At 35.3% G+C, this 13,123-nt stretch overlaps 2 protein-coding genes across 2 annotated transcripts; one reads left to right on the plus strand and one right to left on the minus strand.

Annotated features, from left to right (window-relative positions):
• The first annotated feature begins 1,576 nt into the window (after positions 1 to 1,576).
• Positions 1,577 to 4,646, plus strand: LOC140056913 (uncharacterized). Its single transcript, XM_072102438.1, has 7 exons — positions 1,577 to 1,713; positions 1,918 to 2,092; positions 2,429 to 2,600; positions 3,064 to 3,128; positions 3,477 to 3,555; positions 3,668 to 3,789; positions 4,465 to 4,646. The coding sequence occupies exons 1-7, from the start codon at positions 1,655 to 1,657 to the stop codon at positions 4,576 to 4,578; spliced, it is 786 nt and encodes a 261-aa protein (XP_071958539.1). The 5' UTR covers positions 1,577 to 1,654; the 3' UTR covers positions 4,579 to 4,646.
• Positions 4,647 to 4,788: 142 nt separating this feature from the next.
• LOC140056457 (3-oxoacyl-[acyl-carrier-protein] synthase, mitochondrial-like) lies at positions 4,789 to 9,555 on the minus strand. Its single transcript, XM_072101825.1, has 12 exons — positions 9,127 to 9,555; positions 8,742 to 8,858; positions 8,514 to 8,578; positions 8,238 to 8,345; positions 7,829 to 7,900; positions 7,605 to 7,691; positions 7,297 to 7,448; positions 6,888 to 7,002; positions 6,643 to 6,709; positions 6,346 to 6,483; positions 5,848 to 5,996; positions 4,789 to 5,707 (listed from the first exon to the last, which is right to left on the minus strand). The coding sequence occupies exons 1-12, from the start codon at positions 9,221 to 9,223 to the stop codon at positions 5,543 to 5,545; spliced, it is 1,332 nt and encodes a 443-aa protein (XP_071957926.1). The 5' UTR covers positions 9,224 to 9,555; the 3' UTR covers positions 4,789 to 5,542.
• Positions 9,556 to 13,123: the final 3,568 nt, after the last annotated feature.

The following is a 13,123-nucleotide window of genomic DNA, read 5'->3' on the forward strand; positions in this document are numbered from 1 at the left end:
AGTATTAACAGTTAATGACAAACACATAAGAAAAGATGTTGTTTTTCTTGTTTGTACATAATTTTTGTTGGATGTTGTTTGGCATGTATGTGCCGTAAAATGGTTACCAAACTGACAAGCTTCTTTGTATACTATTAAATACTGTAACATAATTTTTTTAAAGCCAATATATGTTCGCACACTGACAAAGTTCTTCAATTATTATTATTTCAAACATCGTAGCACAATACAGAGACCAAGAATGCCTTATTTTATACAGGTAAATTTTGAAGAAAATTACAGAAAATGATACTTTTGGAGAGGACCAGCTTTAAAGGTATGCTGCCCTTCTGTTCTGATACGGTAATACATTCAACACTAGTATCTTAAATGAGTAAAATCCACGTGAACTGAACAAGTAAATATTCAACGAATTAAAAAAAAGATTCACTTACTTTTTGCACATGACCATTTGTCTGTATATAAATAGTTTTAGTAAAATCCTTAGACGCTCCAGTACCCATGATAGCAGTCAGCTAAACGTACAACAACACGCGCACGATGCTAAAATGCCCAAACGACTCGACGCGATGTAATATCACAAATTAATGAAATATATCAAAGCTTAAAGACATACTTATCGGTAACCATGGGAACGTGCTTACAGTTCTGATTTGTTCGTTAAAGCGTTGCTACGCAACAGTGGTGAAACCTTTTAAAGGTGATAAACTTGTGTAAATAATCAAGGCGTATTATCTGGCTGAGACAATGGCCTAATTAATCAATGTATTCACTGTAATGATACCATTCATTTCCCACAGGCTTCCTTCATTTTAATATTTCAAAAACAATATGTGTAACATGAAAATAAACAAAGAAATGGTTATTATTGAACGAGACTACGTCACGATGATGATGATGATGATGACGACGATGTCAAAAATGATGTTGATGATAATGATGATGATGATGTCAAAAATGTTTCACCTTTATAGAAACATATGCTAACAAGTATTGTAAGACATAAAGATTTCTTGATTTATTACGCATGTGTGGGAGGTACTATCTTTTAATTCTTAGTGCGTGTTTTGGTATTAAATCAGCTTGCAATTATTCTTATTTTCAACCTTGGATATTTACACACTGTTGTTGGTAGCTAAGAACAGGCTTTACACATTGCTCATTAAAGTATCATATATTAGGTCTAATATTGTTAATTTTGTTTATCAGAACACAATGAAGATTTTAGATGGCACACGTTAAATATGAGATAATAACATCTTCATTATTAATAGAATTGAAATTGATTGAAAATCCAAAATGGCGGCTTTTATTAGGCCAGATGAACTGGAACTTTTTTTTGGTGGATATATAGACCCCATATGACACAAATCAGCTAAGAAACACTGTTTCTAATTTGTTCATTTTTTCTTTCAAAGCGGATATTATGACAACACTCCACGCGCGCTTACTGCATTTTTTACGCGAACGCACTTCCGATTCCCATAGCATGATGCGCGCGCTTTTAATTCATTGCTTAGGAACGGGTTGATAATAGTAACCTATGTAACCGCGTTAAAGTACAACATACAGTAGATATACACAAAACTTAGACATAGCCCTAGCTAGCTAGGCGGCCATACATCATCAACAATTTAATAAATATCTTTAAAACATGATGTATACAGCGGCCGAAACGTTGACAGATCAGCCAATGATCAACACACAGATGAGGTAAATTTAAAATAGTTTCATCTTTAAAAAATAACAAAAAGGAGACGTGTGGAACCACCTCTTATTTTAGTATTATTATAGGCCTAAAAATATTGTATTGTTTATACTATAATAAGTGGGTTTTTTGGAATTGGAGGGGGAAGGGGTGTGGAGAGACTCTGCAAATACTCATTTAGTTTATTGTCGGTGTTTTTGTATACAAAGGGTTATAGGCCCAGTGAGCATACAATGGCACCTAGGAATGAGTAACTATAAGAGTGACTACACAGCAATGCCACTCAATCACCGTATAAAGAAGCAACAGCCATCACAGGACCATCATCGGAAGAATAACCCTCATCCAGAGTACGTCTATCACCTGAGAAGAATGCATAATGAGGTAGGTTTACGGCGACGGGACAAGGGGGCTAACTAATTAACTATTCTGGAGGAAATTAATACGTACAATATCGATTAGTCCTAAATATTTTCGTATAGTGGTCTTTAAAGCACCTGTATCGTTTGTATAGAAATTAAACGGCAATTTACACAGAAACAACAACTTTTAAAACAATTATTAATTCACAAATGAAACTGTCAATGTGATTGTCAATTAGACGATGAAAAAATGTCGACGAAAACGAACGATAACGAGGCGGAAACAATCACTCCGTCGACAGCAAGATATGATTTCATTATTGATAATTACTATAATTTTGTGTGGCTCTGTACTTAGCCTGTATGCAACGTTCGTACATCAGAAGACGACCAACAACGACTATTGAACGCGGACTCTACGTCATTTATAACATCAATGCGTCACCACTACCCAATACTACCTGTCCCTAAGAATCCTGGCACCCGTTGGGGTTGTAACAAAGGAAAGAAGGTTCCTGCTAAAGGCATAGGTATTGTACCGCTGTTATAACTATTCCGGTCGTGAGTGGTAGCGACGACGATGACGACGACGGTAACGAAATAAAAACGGCTGGCAGTGATGATGACCATGAAGATGGTACAGATAATATAACTAGCTATCGATGGCGACGGTAACGACAATGAAGACGACGGCCAACGAAAACGGTAACGACAATAAAGACGACGGAATGACAATGAAGACGAAGGCCAACGACGACGGTAAAGACAATGAAGACGGCGTCTAACGACGATGGTAAGGGCAAAGAAGACGACTGCCAACGACGACGGTAATTACAATGTAGACGACGGCAAACGACAACGGTAATTACAATGAAGACGACGGCAAACGACCAGACACTAAAGACGATAATTTTACAGACTTAATTATTACCAACAATAATGGTACATATTGATAGTTTAAATGTACTAATATTCATTACTCCTTTTAATTAGTTCCGACGTCGCCGACGTTTAAACTTATCAAACGAATCGAGAGGATGCTACCAGCTTCCACCGAGGTAAATGTTAAAATTACTGCAGTACATGTGTATTGCACGGTTGGTGGTCCATAGATGACACTTGCATAGGCCTACATATTTGTCATGACTTGTCTTGTCATTGAAGTTGATACATTCACAAGACTATCAATTATACAATGCCAATCAATTACCGATATATATTATATGTGTAGTATCCAATTTGCGAATTGTTTTCTTGACATCTGATGCCTCATGAATAATTCATGTCATCAATTATGGCACAATTCCGTATCAAGCTCCAGCTAAATTTAACATACAGTGCTCACCTTACACACATCCTTTTTTCATACCGATAACTATATGTAATGTATTATTTATATCCATCAGCCTACAACAATAATGAGCACGTCGCATCCGTTTTCATACGTGCCGCGACGGCGCCGCGTTGTACCACCGCTAGGAGAAGGTAAGTTTCACAAGCCAAACTGAGTTATATTGGTATACAAAGCAGCAATTAATGTAAAATGTTATTTCTTCATCCAAACATGTAATGCATAAATTAACAAATTGAATTATAGATTTCGCAGTACGATACGATTGCGCTGTAGAGCACCAAATGCCTGTTGTTGGTAAAAGCGAAGGCACCAAAAGGCCGGCTAGACGAAAACCGGTACCAAGCGCTCCTAAAGATACGCTAAAGGTGACTATACAACTCTGATAAGACATAACTAATATTAATAGGCCTTAAGCGTGATTCACAATAGTGACATAACGCAACGCAGCAACGTATTGGCGCAACATGATGTATTGCGCAATCACAATCACAAGCTACTCATAACCTCAGAACAGAAACTGAATTCCCTTCACAAGACTAACTTGCAGTCAACAGTTTATACACATATATGGACCAAAATTGTGGAAAGAATTCACTTGTAATGGTGGTAATAAACCGGTTATCTTAAAGAAACAAAATAAATGTATAAAAAAACAGGTTAAAAAATACTTTTTATCACTATATGCTGATTAACAACACCTTTGTTTATTTAAGTTCTATATACTTGTTCTTATGTAAAAGGGTCCTACAAAAAAACGAAGCTACAGCTTTTTTATGCAGGATCCCTGTTCTCAGTTGTACTGTAATTATGATGTACTGTAATTGATGACTAAATAAATGTGGAATAAATGAAATGAAATGAACCGACGACACAATAGTGCTGCAAACATCGCAGGTTTGATTTCACGCAGGTGGAGGCAAACACAATTATTGGAAGGAAATTTTCTTGCGTTGTGTAGGTGGCGTTACGTTGCGTCGCTAGTGGGAACCACGCCTAATACTGTTTCTCTAGTATTTATATTAATTATTATTCATTTAAAGGTGAAAGGGTTTGATGGTGGGGCTAGTAGAGACCCATCATCCGGAAGGCCATCTCGTAGACCAAGAAGTACCGTTGTACGACGCGTGAAACTGCCTGGTTGGATGACGGCATAGCTTTGTTTACTTTATCAGAAGTCTCTATTATATTTTAAAATAATTTTATCCATTTACTAAAAAACTACAACCTGTGAAGATTATCATCAATAAAAACAATCTGTACAAAATTGATGTTTATGTTATATGATTATAATCTTAAGCAAACATTCCTGGTATGTTATGGTAATGATACCACCAAATGGAAATTTGCAGTCAATATTCAACAATTTTAGGAAAGAACTGGTCTTTTATTGGTCGAAAGTTTCAAAGAATTTTTTTAAAAATTCATTTATTGTCATTGGTTATTGCATTTTATTGAGTACACTTTAAGTACATTTGTTAATGCTAAAAGAATCATGTTTACAAGTAAATAACAATACAGCCATACACAAATAGGGCAGAGGTTTATACGTGAGCTATCAGAAATGGAAAAACACGATAATAGCAATTAAAACAAATATTAATAACAAAATAGCACCAGGTATTATTTCAGTTAGATACTTAGATAATTTAGCAATACACCGTCACAGTCTATTACCTCATAGGTACTCCATTTTATACTCCTGGGTGGGTGAAGAAAGCACATTTTTAAGATTGAAAATTATGGCAAATTATTTGTATAAATTATTTATAAATGTCTTCTTAAGAATATTATACCATATTATAAATATAATAATTAATATATACCATATCATAAATATAATAATTAATATATATAAAACATCACAGGCACAGAATATATTATATATTATATTGTCATGCAGCATGCAAGGCTTTCAAGATGTTTTCCTGTTTTTGTCAATGCTATCAGAAGATACACATTCAACATAGAAAATATATACACAGTATCATGTGTATGCTGTCTAGACAGTTATGAACGATGCGATAGGTCATAGTTCAAAGATCGTCACCTATCAACAATGTCACATAACATGTGTCACTAATTAAGTGTCAAAATAGAATACATACATTTGTGACAACTTCAGACATTCTGAAAGCAGAGTGACGCGTTTGTGCCACCGAAGCCAAACGAGTTGGTGATGGCAATCCGATTGGCTGATGACCAACACTGTGCGCTATTGGCTACGTAATTCAGATCAAACTCGGGGTCAACTTCATCTAAGTTGATCGTCGGAGGAAAAACACCCTATAATACAAACATGGTTACTTTAACAATATTCACTTCCAAAGTATTTCACTGATGTAACACTATTGAAAGGTATTTATTTCTTCTTACAATTTAATTAATAACTCATATTATTTTAGATGTTTGAGAATGAGACTTACCTTTTGGCATGCCAGCACAGAGAAAGCAGCTTCTATAGCCCCTGCTGCCCCTAGTAAGTGACCTGTGGCACCCTTTGTAGACGAAATAGCCAGGGTATAGGCATGGTCACCAAACACACCCTTAGTTGCACGATTCTCTACTGCATCACCTATGAAATATATTAACACATAATAATAATAACTACTTAGAATGATATGTTATGGTAGAAAAGGCAAGGAGTTCTATTTGTTCATAGGTGGGTTGAAGCAGAAGTCTACCACCCGAACCTGGCCACCCCTACATTTCAGAAAATACAAACAAGTGCAACACTTCATACAACAATTTTTAGGCCCTGGGCTTTTCTATTTCAAGAACACATACACCACAACTCATCTATTCCCTAAATTGCAGCTATATAAAGGTATACATCTCATCCAAAATACTAAAGGGATTACAAACGCTTATTGTTGTTTCTTTAACAAGTAAACTTTTAAATTGAAAGGCGCTAGTCCGCTTACCTAATGGAGTGGAGGTTGCGTGAGCATTCACATAGCCAATTTGTTGAGGTTCAATGCGCGAGTCACGCAATGCTGCTCTCATACAACGGATTGCACCTGATCCATCTTCACTTGGAGCTGTGATGTGACTTGCATCCCCTAAAAACAACAATACTGAAGTAAAAACTACATTACTGAAGCAATACCTACATTACTGAAGTAATAACAATATTACTGAAGGAATAACTACATTACTGAAGTAATAACTACATTAAACACAGATTGTACAGTAGATCCACCCAGTATTGACAAACTTACCAGATAGCCCATAGCCTAATATCTCAGCCATTATCTTCGCCCCACGTTTTTCTGCATGATTATATTCCTAAACAAAACATTGCAAAAGTTATTTAGAATTTGTTTTATTATACTGCGGTGGATGCTGAAAATTATTTTGAAACTCAAAATCAAGTCATGATATTAAACATTATTAACCCAGCAATGTAATGTTGTATTAACAAAGCAATACAGCAACCTCAAATTATAAAGAATTCTTACATTACCTCTAGCACTAATACAGTAGCGCCCTCTGCCATTACAAATCCGTCCCTGTCCTGGTTAAATGGTCTTGATGCTTTTGTGGGGATATCATTGAAATTTGTACTTAAAGCTCGAGCTCTAAATAGCAAACAGAACAATTACAATCTTCAATATGCTTCCATTTATCACTCAAGTACAGAAGCAAAATACTCACTTTTATATTTTTTTCATGTTAAAAATATTCTACTGCAGTTCCCATATTTTACTGCAATAACTTAGTTTCAATGTAAAAGTTTATGAGGCAGTCAAAGCAATACACAGTGTGTATATTACATAAAAGATACTATTACATAAACAGGTTAATAAGTAAACAAAATGTAGTTACTGCAGTAACAGCAGTAGATCAAGGACCCGATTTTTAAATTGACAAACCTCCCAAAACCAGCCATACTCATTGGAGAGATGCATGCCTCTGTACCCCCTGTCACCATGACATCAGCATCACCATTGCGTATAAACCTCATGGCATCACCTATGGAATGGGCTCCTGTTGTACATGCTGTTGAGACCGAATGGTTTGGTCCCTAAGGTACAAACAACATAAAGTTTACCTTTACTAAAACTTTAATCGTAAGTGTCTATAAATGAAGGATGGTTTATGATGTTTATGATTATCACATTATATTCAGAGAACACTTTCTTAGGTTTTACGGCATTTGAAATATAAACAAAGTACTTGCCTTTAAATTATATTTGATGCTAACATTACCAGCTGCCATATTTACTAGGATCTTTGGCACTAAGAATGGACTAATTTTCTTGTAACCCTAAAAAGCAATCAAATATTATTCATTTATACAGTATTTAACATTAATGCAAAGATGATACGACAAGTAAAGTAATTGTAGTAAAGAGGTAACCTAGTAAAAAGTACAAACATTTTGTAAAATAATTGTATACTTACCCTTGCTTCTAGGGACTTTCCAGATGCTATGATCTCATCCATACCAACCATGCCCATACCAATGGCAACACCCTATGATGAATAGATAACACAATTTAAAATTGAGCCAGATAATTTAAAGATAAAACGTAATACTATATATTAGTATTACTGTTACAAGAACACCAAAGTCACAATGTACAGTGGCATATCCAGAATTTTGAAATCAGTTTATTTAAATTCGCTGAACTCAATCTTAAATGTCTTTATTTTTCACTTTATGACACAACTAAGAATCTTGTAATACTATTTTAGCATCTGTACTTACTGTATACTCACTCTGTTCTGGTGTGGAAGGTTTCCAGCCTGCTTGCTGGAGTGCTTCACATGGCACCTCCACCGAACTAAGAACTATAGCATCTTTACTTACCGTGTACTCACTCTGTTCTGGTGTAGAAGGCTTCCAGCCTGCTTGCTGCAGTGCTTCATCTGCAGCTGCTAATGCAAATATTGTAGCATTGCTCATCGAGCCTCTTTCCTGTAAATAACATGAAGTCTAGGTCACCTTCTTCAAGTTTACAGAGTTTGACCTCTAATGTTTCTTTATGGTTTTTAAACCTATTCCCCTCTCTCTTGAAGTTTAAAACAACGTTTTAAACGATGTTACGTTACTGTATTTACAAAATAAAAAGTAATGTTCACATACCCTTTTTGACAAATAATTATCAACATTAAACTCTCCTTTGTTTTCACCAACTGGTACATATCCAGCTAAAAAAAACCAACAAGAAAACAAATTTACTTTAAAAGAAAAATATGGTGACCTAGCCAGCGTGAGCCCTCAAAAAGACAAACAACGCAGAATTATAAAGTTAAAAATAGAGATATAGTCATATTATTATATATAATTGAAACTACATGAATGTGTACGTACCAACTTGACTTGGATTTCCTTCAAAACCATCACCGATTAGATTACTTATTCCACAATCACCAGCAATAAGTCTCGACCAAACATGCTCAGTCCCAACACCAAGTGGGCAAACAATCCCTGTAGTGTAGAAAATAACAAGATTAAGGAAAATATAATATTAATCTGTAATATCGAAAAGATTATATAAATGTATTAGTGCACCTACACATAATGCCACTAGCTAACATTAGTACGAACTGACCACAAGTAAGTACTGCTCATTGGAAATACCGATTTTATACCCAGAGATTCTACAACAGCAAACCACGTTTGACATATTTCAGGTAGGCCTAACTTCAACTAAGTGTTAACGTAGTCAAAATAGCTGAATGGGCTTATTAATTACCAATTCCTGTTACTACCACTCTTTTTCTTATATCACTTGAATAATATTTTCTTTGAACTAAGTTTTTAAACACAAATATCGAACTTTTTCGAAGCATGGTAAACTGTTTAACACAAGAACAAGTGAAGCGTGACCAGCATGAACAAATTTTGTTTATGTTCGTGCGCCCTCTATATTCGAGTTGTTAACTTTGTTGGCAGTGTCGTCAATCGTGTTTTTATTACGCACACTTACTGCTTGTCATTTACGAATCTACAAAAATATGTATCTCGTATAATTAATTACACAAACACGTCCCGCTTCCTATTCTTTATTACATAGTTTGTTTAATACGATACTCCTGTGACAAATACCTATTAAAACGTCATCTAAAATGTATGTTTTTCTCGACATACAAAAATACCCGAACCATTTCCTTATTAACTTTATCTTATGTGCTTTCGGACTCTTAACCGGCAACCTATAATTCTTTGATTTCATAGTTTAAGTTAGAATATAGCTTTCATATAATATTTTGTCGTGAAGAAATGTGTTTTTACTATCGTGAAATACACAGAATATAATTGAAAAGGAACGTATGAAATAAAAATAATACGAATAAAAATAATGGCCTAAGTCCTATTAATATGGATCTCGTTTATCTTGCAAAGCCCGGATATATAGACTCGATGATGAAAAAACCAATCATTCTGTGTTACATTAAAGTTGGACATGGGTTTATTTGTTGTAGACATTAATAGAAACAAACTAATGGTTATCTCTATTTCAAATTCATTCAGTCTGTACTTGAGCAAATCTTGCAGATCGGTGAATATGATAGACTCTTAAGCGTGGTTCCCACTAGCGACGCAACACAATGACGTAACGCAACGCAAGTGAATTGACCAATCACAAGCGATGGCTTATTCGATTGTGATTGCTAACCGTCTATAACTTCGCTTGTCATTGGTTAAAACGCTTGCGTTGCGTTTACGTCCTTGCGTTACGTTCTAGTGGGAACCAGGCTTTAGGATTGGTTCCCACTAGAAAAATTGCGGTGCTTACATCCTTGCGTTGCGTCCTAATGCTTTACAAATTGATACTGAAACGAACTATAACTATCAACCGTGTGTGTGGATCGTACTTTATGGTCCAACCTCTTCTGTCTCAACAGCCTGTACAACAGGAGCGCATTCTATAGGTGATGCCATGAGGTTTATACGCAAAGGCGATGTGGAGCTTCAGCTAGACTCTTACCAAGGTGTTACTGTTACCAACACTTCCACCAACACCTTAACCACTAATGTTACCAAGGTGTTACTGTTACCATCAACATCGCCAGTGTTACCAAGGTGTCACACTTTTCCCATCACCTTCACCACAACCTCAGTATTATAGGTACTGGTTCAAGTAATTGTCTTCTTAAAGATCTGGTAGCCATCATTAAGATAACGTTACCAATTTGTTACTGTTACAATCACCTTCACCATCAGTGTTATCCATCACACTCCTCACCATTGTTATAACAAGTATTCTGTATTAATAATCAACGTATGCCTACCAAAATCAAAATATTACTCTCATTATGATCAACGAACTCATCATCATCATTATCATTATCATTAAACCCATCCCTATCTTCCATCTCCGCGTTATTATAATAACTGTCGTTGTTAATTATCATCCTTATTGTTATCACTCTAGCAACGCTCAACACCATGATTAAACCCTAACAATGTAATTGGCTGGCAGCTGAATGGACATTGTCGGCATTCCTTTGATCTTTACGCGATCCGAATTATATCAAATCCAGCGCGACAGGATTTCGTATAATGTATATTGCAGTACCATGCATCAGTTAAAACAATGCAATTATATCTACTAATATTTATAATTAACTTTTAATCCAATTTATGTAAGCAGTGATTAACTGCGTCACGAGATGTATTAGTTTACTCTCTCTCATCTTTCTTTCATGGCATGCTAAAATATCAAGTGATGTGATTATAACAATATAAATAAAAATGATGTTAACGAATAAATATAATTAATCAAATGAAATTCATTACTTTATGTAATCATTATATTTTAGAAATATTTTCCTAAAAATCTATTACGCTAACAAATTCAAACAATAAAGTGACGTCATCAAAATACAGACAATAAAACTACAACATTGTGTATGATAAAAAACATGGTAATGCGCGCTTTCAAATTGTAAAATTTCATTACAATTACTAACGAATACTCACACATTTTATGAATTTTGTTTGTTTTTTTATTACCTTTTGTTAGATTGACCCTGTTTATCGACATGTAGTCACCATTCACAATCCCAGTGTTACAAGCAACAAAATAACACAACACGTCTCCGTCTCATTTTTATGTTTTAGATTATTTTATTTAAACCCTTCGAGGATTTGCTTTATTTCAGTTTACACTTGGGTGAAAAAAAACCTGATTAATGAATATGTTACTCAAAGCGAGCACAGGTAACCAGGCTGCAGAGAGATGAATTAAAAATAGCTAGATCACTTGCCAAGCGTACCTGCAACGTACAGCCAATCAATCGTCCTCATAGGCTGCTGTTTATTCCCGTTAGATTGATCGTGTATTGAACGCGCGCGTATATCTGACCTGTAGTGATGCGCGCATTGAATACACGTATCAGGACCATCGCTCTGATACGCACTGAACGTAGTCTAGTTGCAGAGGTGTTTATATTAAAACAGCAAAAAGCAATGCTTATGCGCAAACATTTTTCTATGTGCAACATCTTTTATACGCGCACCTGTATTTTTTGCACACATACATTTTGCACAAGGCGTATTTTGCACACAGCACCTATGCACAACACATATGCACAACACATATTTTGCACAATGCGAATTTTACACAATTCCTATGCATACAATGCATATTTTGCCCAGCTTGTATTTTTCACAATGCATATTTTGCACAATACACGATATACACATTGTTTGTTACAAATGCATCATTTTGAAGTCCTATGGGAAGCAAAGCTTTGCACACGTTGCATCAGCATAATTGTCAAATACACCGCATCCCGACACGCCTGCAATGTTCTAGTGTAAACTAAAGATGCTATATTATTAATCTCCATGTGCACTCAAATCAGGCCTAGATAATCCGTCATCGTAACATATCAAATGTCATTGTGTAACCATTCGTCAGTTCATTATGCTGACTTATGACGTATGTATGTTGCGCGTACAATATATTTTGTTGACGTTATACCTGGATACACGTAGACTTAGATGAAGTCCGCTTTACTACTGGGAGTTCCTATGAGTATAAACAATCGCAGGTAGCCTACATCTGCCTTCTAAAATGCGTAAGAACGAGATCATTTTTCTTTCAAAAATTCTTTCATATCTTTAATAAAGTTGCATCTAAAAATGCACACTAAAGTTAAGTGAATGAGTTGTGGGATATAAAACTCATCGTTTCGGTATAAAGAATGACTGTATTATATACTTCTCGTAGGCGTTTGGGCGTCAGAGAATTATAACATTACATGAAGGCCTATAATAATTAAAACAAGAGGCCTATTGTTTGCCCTCCATAGAATTGTTGTAGAAATGTTTGTAATGTGACATGTTTAAAATAAGTGGATGTGATGGGCGTTGCAACCCTCTAGAAAAAGGCAAACAAAAAATTAAAGATGATACGAAAACTGGTTGAGAATAAAGCAAATAAGAGGGAAGGAAATGGAGAGATTTAGAGACGGGATATGTCCTGCAGTGTACTGCCAAATCCTGAAGAAGTATGCATATATACAATGTAAGCCTATTTGGTTGCTTCCAGTTAACATCAGCTTGCTTCAAACACGTTTGTCATGTGAATTCCGTTGCATCTTTACAATTATTGAAAACATGGAATGATACATGTTACATACATAACATTATTTGTACCCTCGATATATTATTATTAGAATGACGTCACAAAAACCACATCAAATTATTGACTGACGTCATTGAGTTTATATGTCGCAATT

This window comes from Antedon mediterranea, chromosome 8 (assembly GCF_964355755.1).
Source record: "Antedon mediterranea chromosome 8, ecAntMedi1.1, whole genome shotgun sequence".
Lineage (NCBI taxonomy): Eukaryota > Metazoa > Echinodermata > Crinoidea > Comatulida > Antedonidae > Antedon > Antedon mediterranea.

Excerpts from the sequence above, each read along its gene's own strand:
- LOC140056913 (XM_072102438.1), top strand. The coding sequence starts at position 1,655 with ATGATGTATACAGCGGCCGAAACGTTGACAGATCAGCCAATGATCAAC. Across the intron at positions 2,093-2,428 it reads TGAGAAGAATGCATAATGAG|CCTGTATGCAACGTTCGTAC; the intron begins GTAGGTTTACGG and ends CTCTGTACTTAG. Across the intron at positions 3,129-3,476 it reads TGCTACCAGCTTCCACCGAG|CCTACAACAATAATGAGCAC; the intron begins GTAAATGTTAAA and ends TATATCCATCAG.
- LOC140056457 (XM_072101825.1), bottom strand. The coding sequence starts at position 9,223 with ATGCTTCGAAAAAGTTCGATATTTGTGTTTAAAAACTTAGTTCAAAGA. Across the intron at positions 7,901-8,237 it reads CAGAACAGAGTGAGTACACG|GGTGTTGCCATTGGTATGGG; the intron begins GTAAGTAAAGAT and ends TATTCATCATAG. Across the intron at positions 7,449-7,604 it reads GCATCAAATATAATTTAAAG|GGACCAAACCATTCGGTCTC; the intron begins GCAAGTACTTTG and ends TTTGTACCTTAG.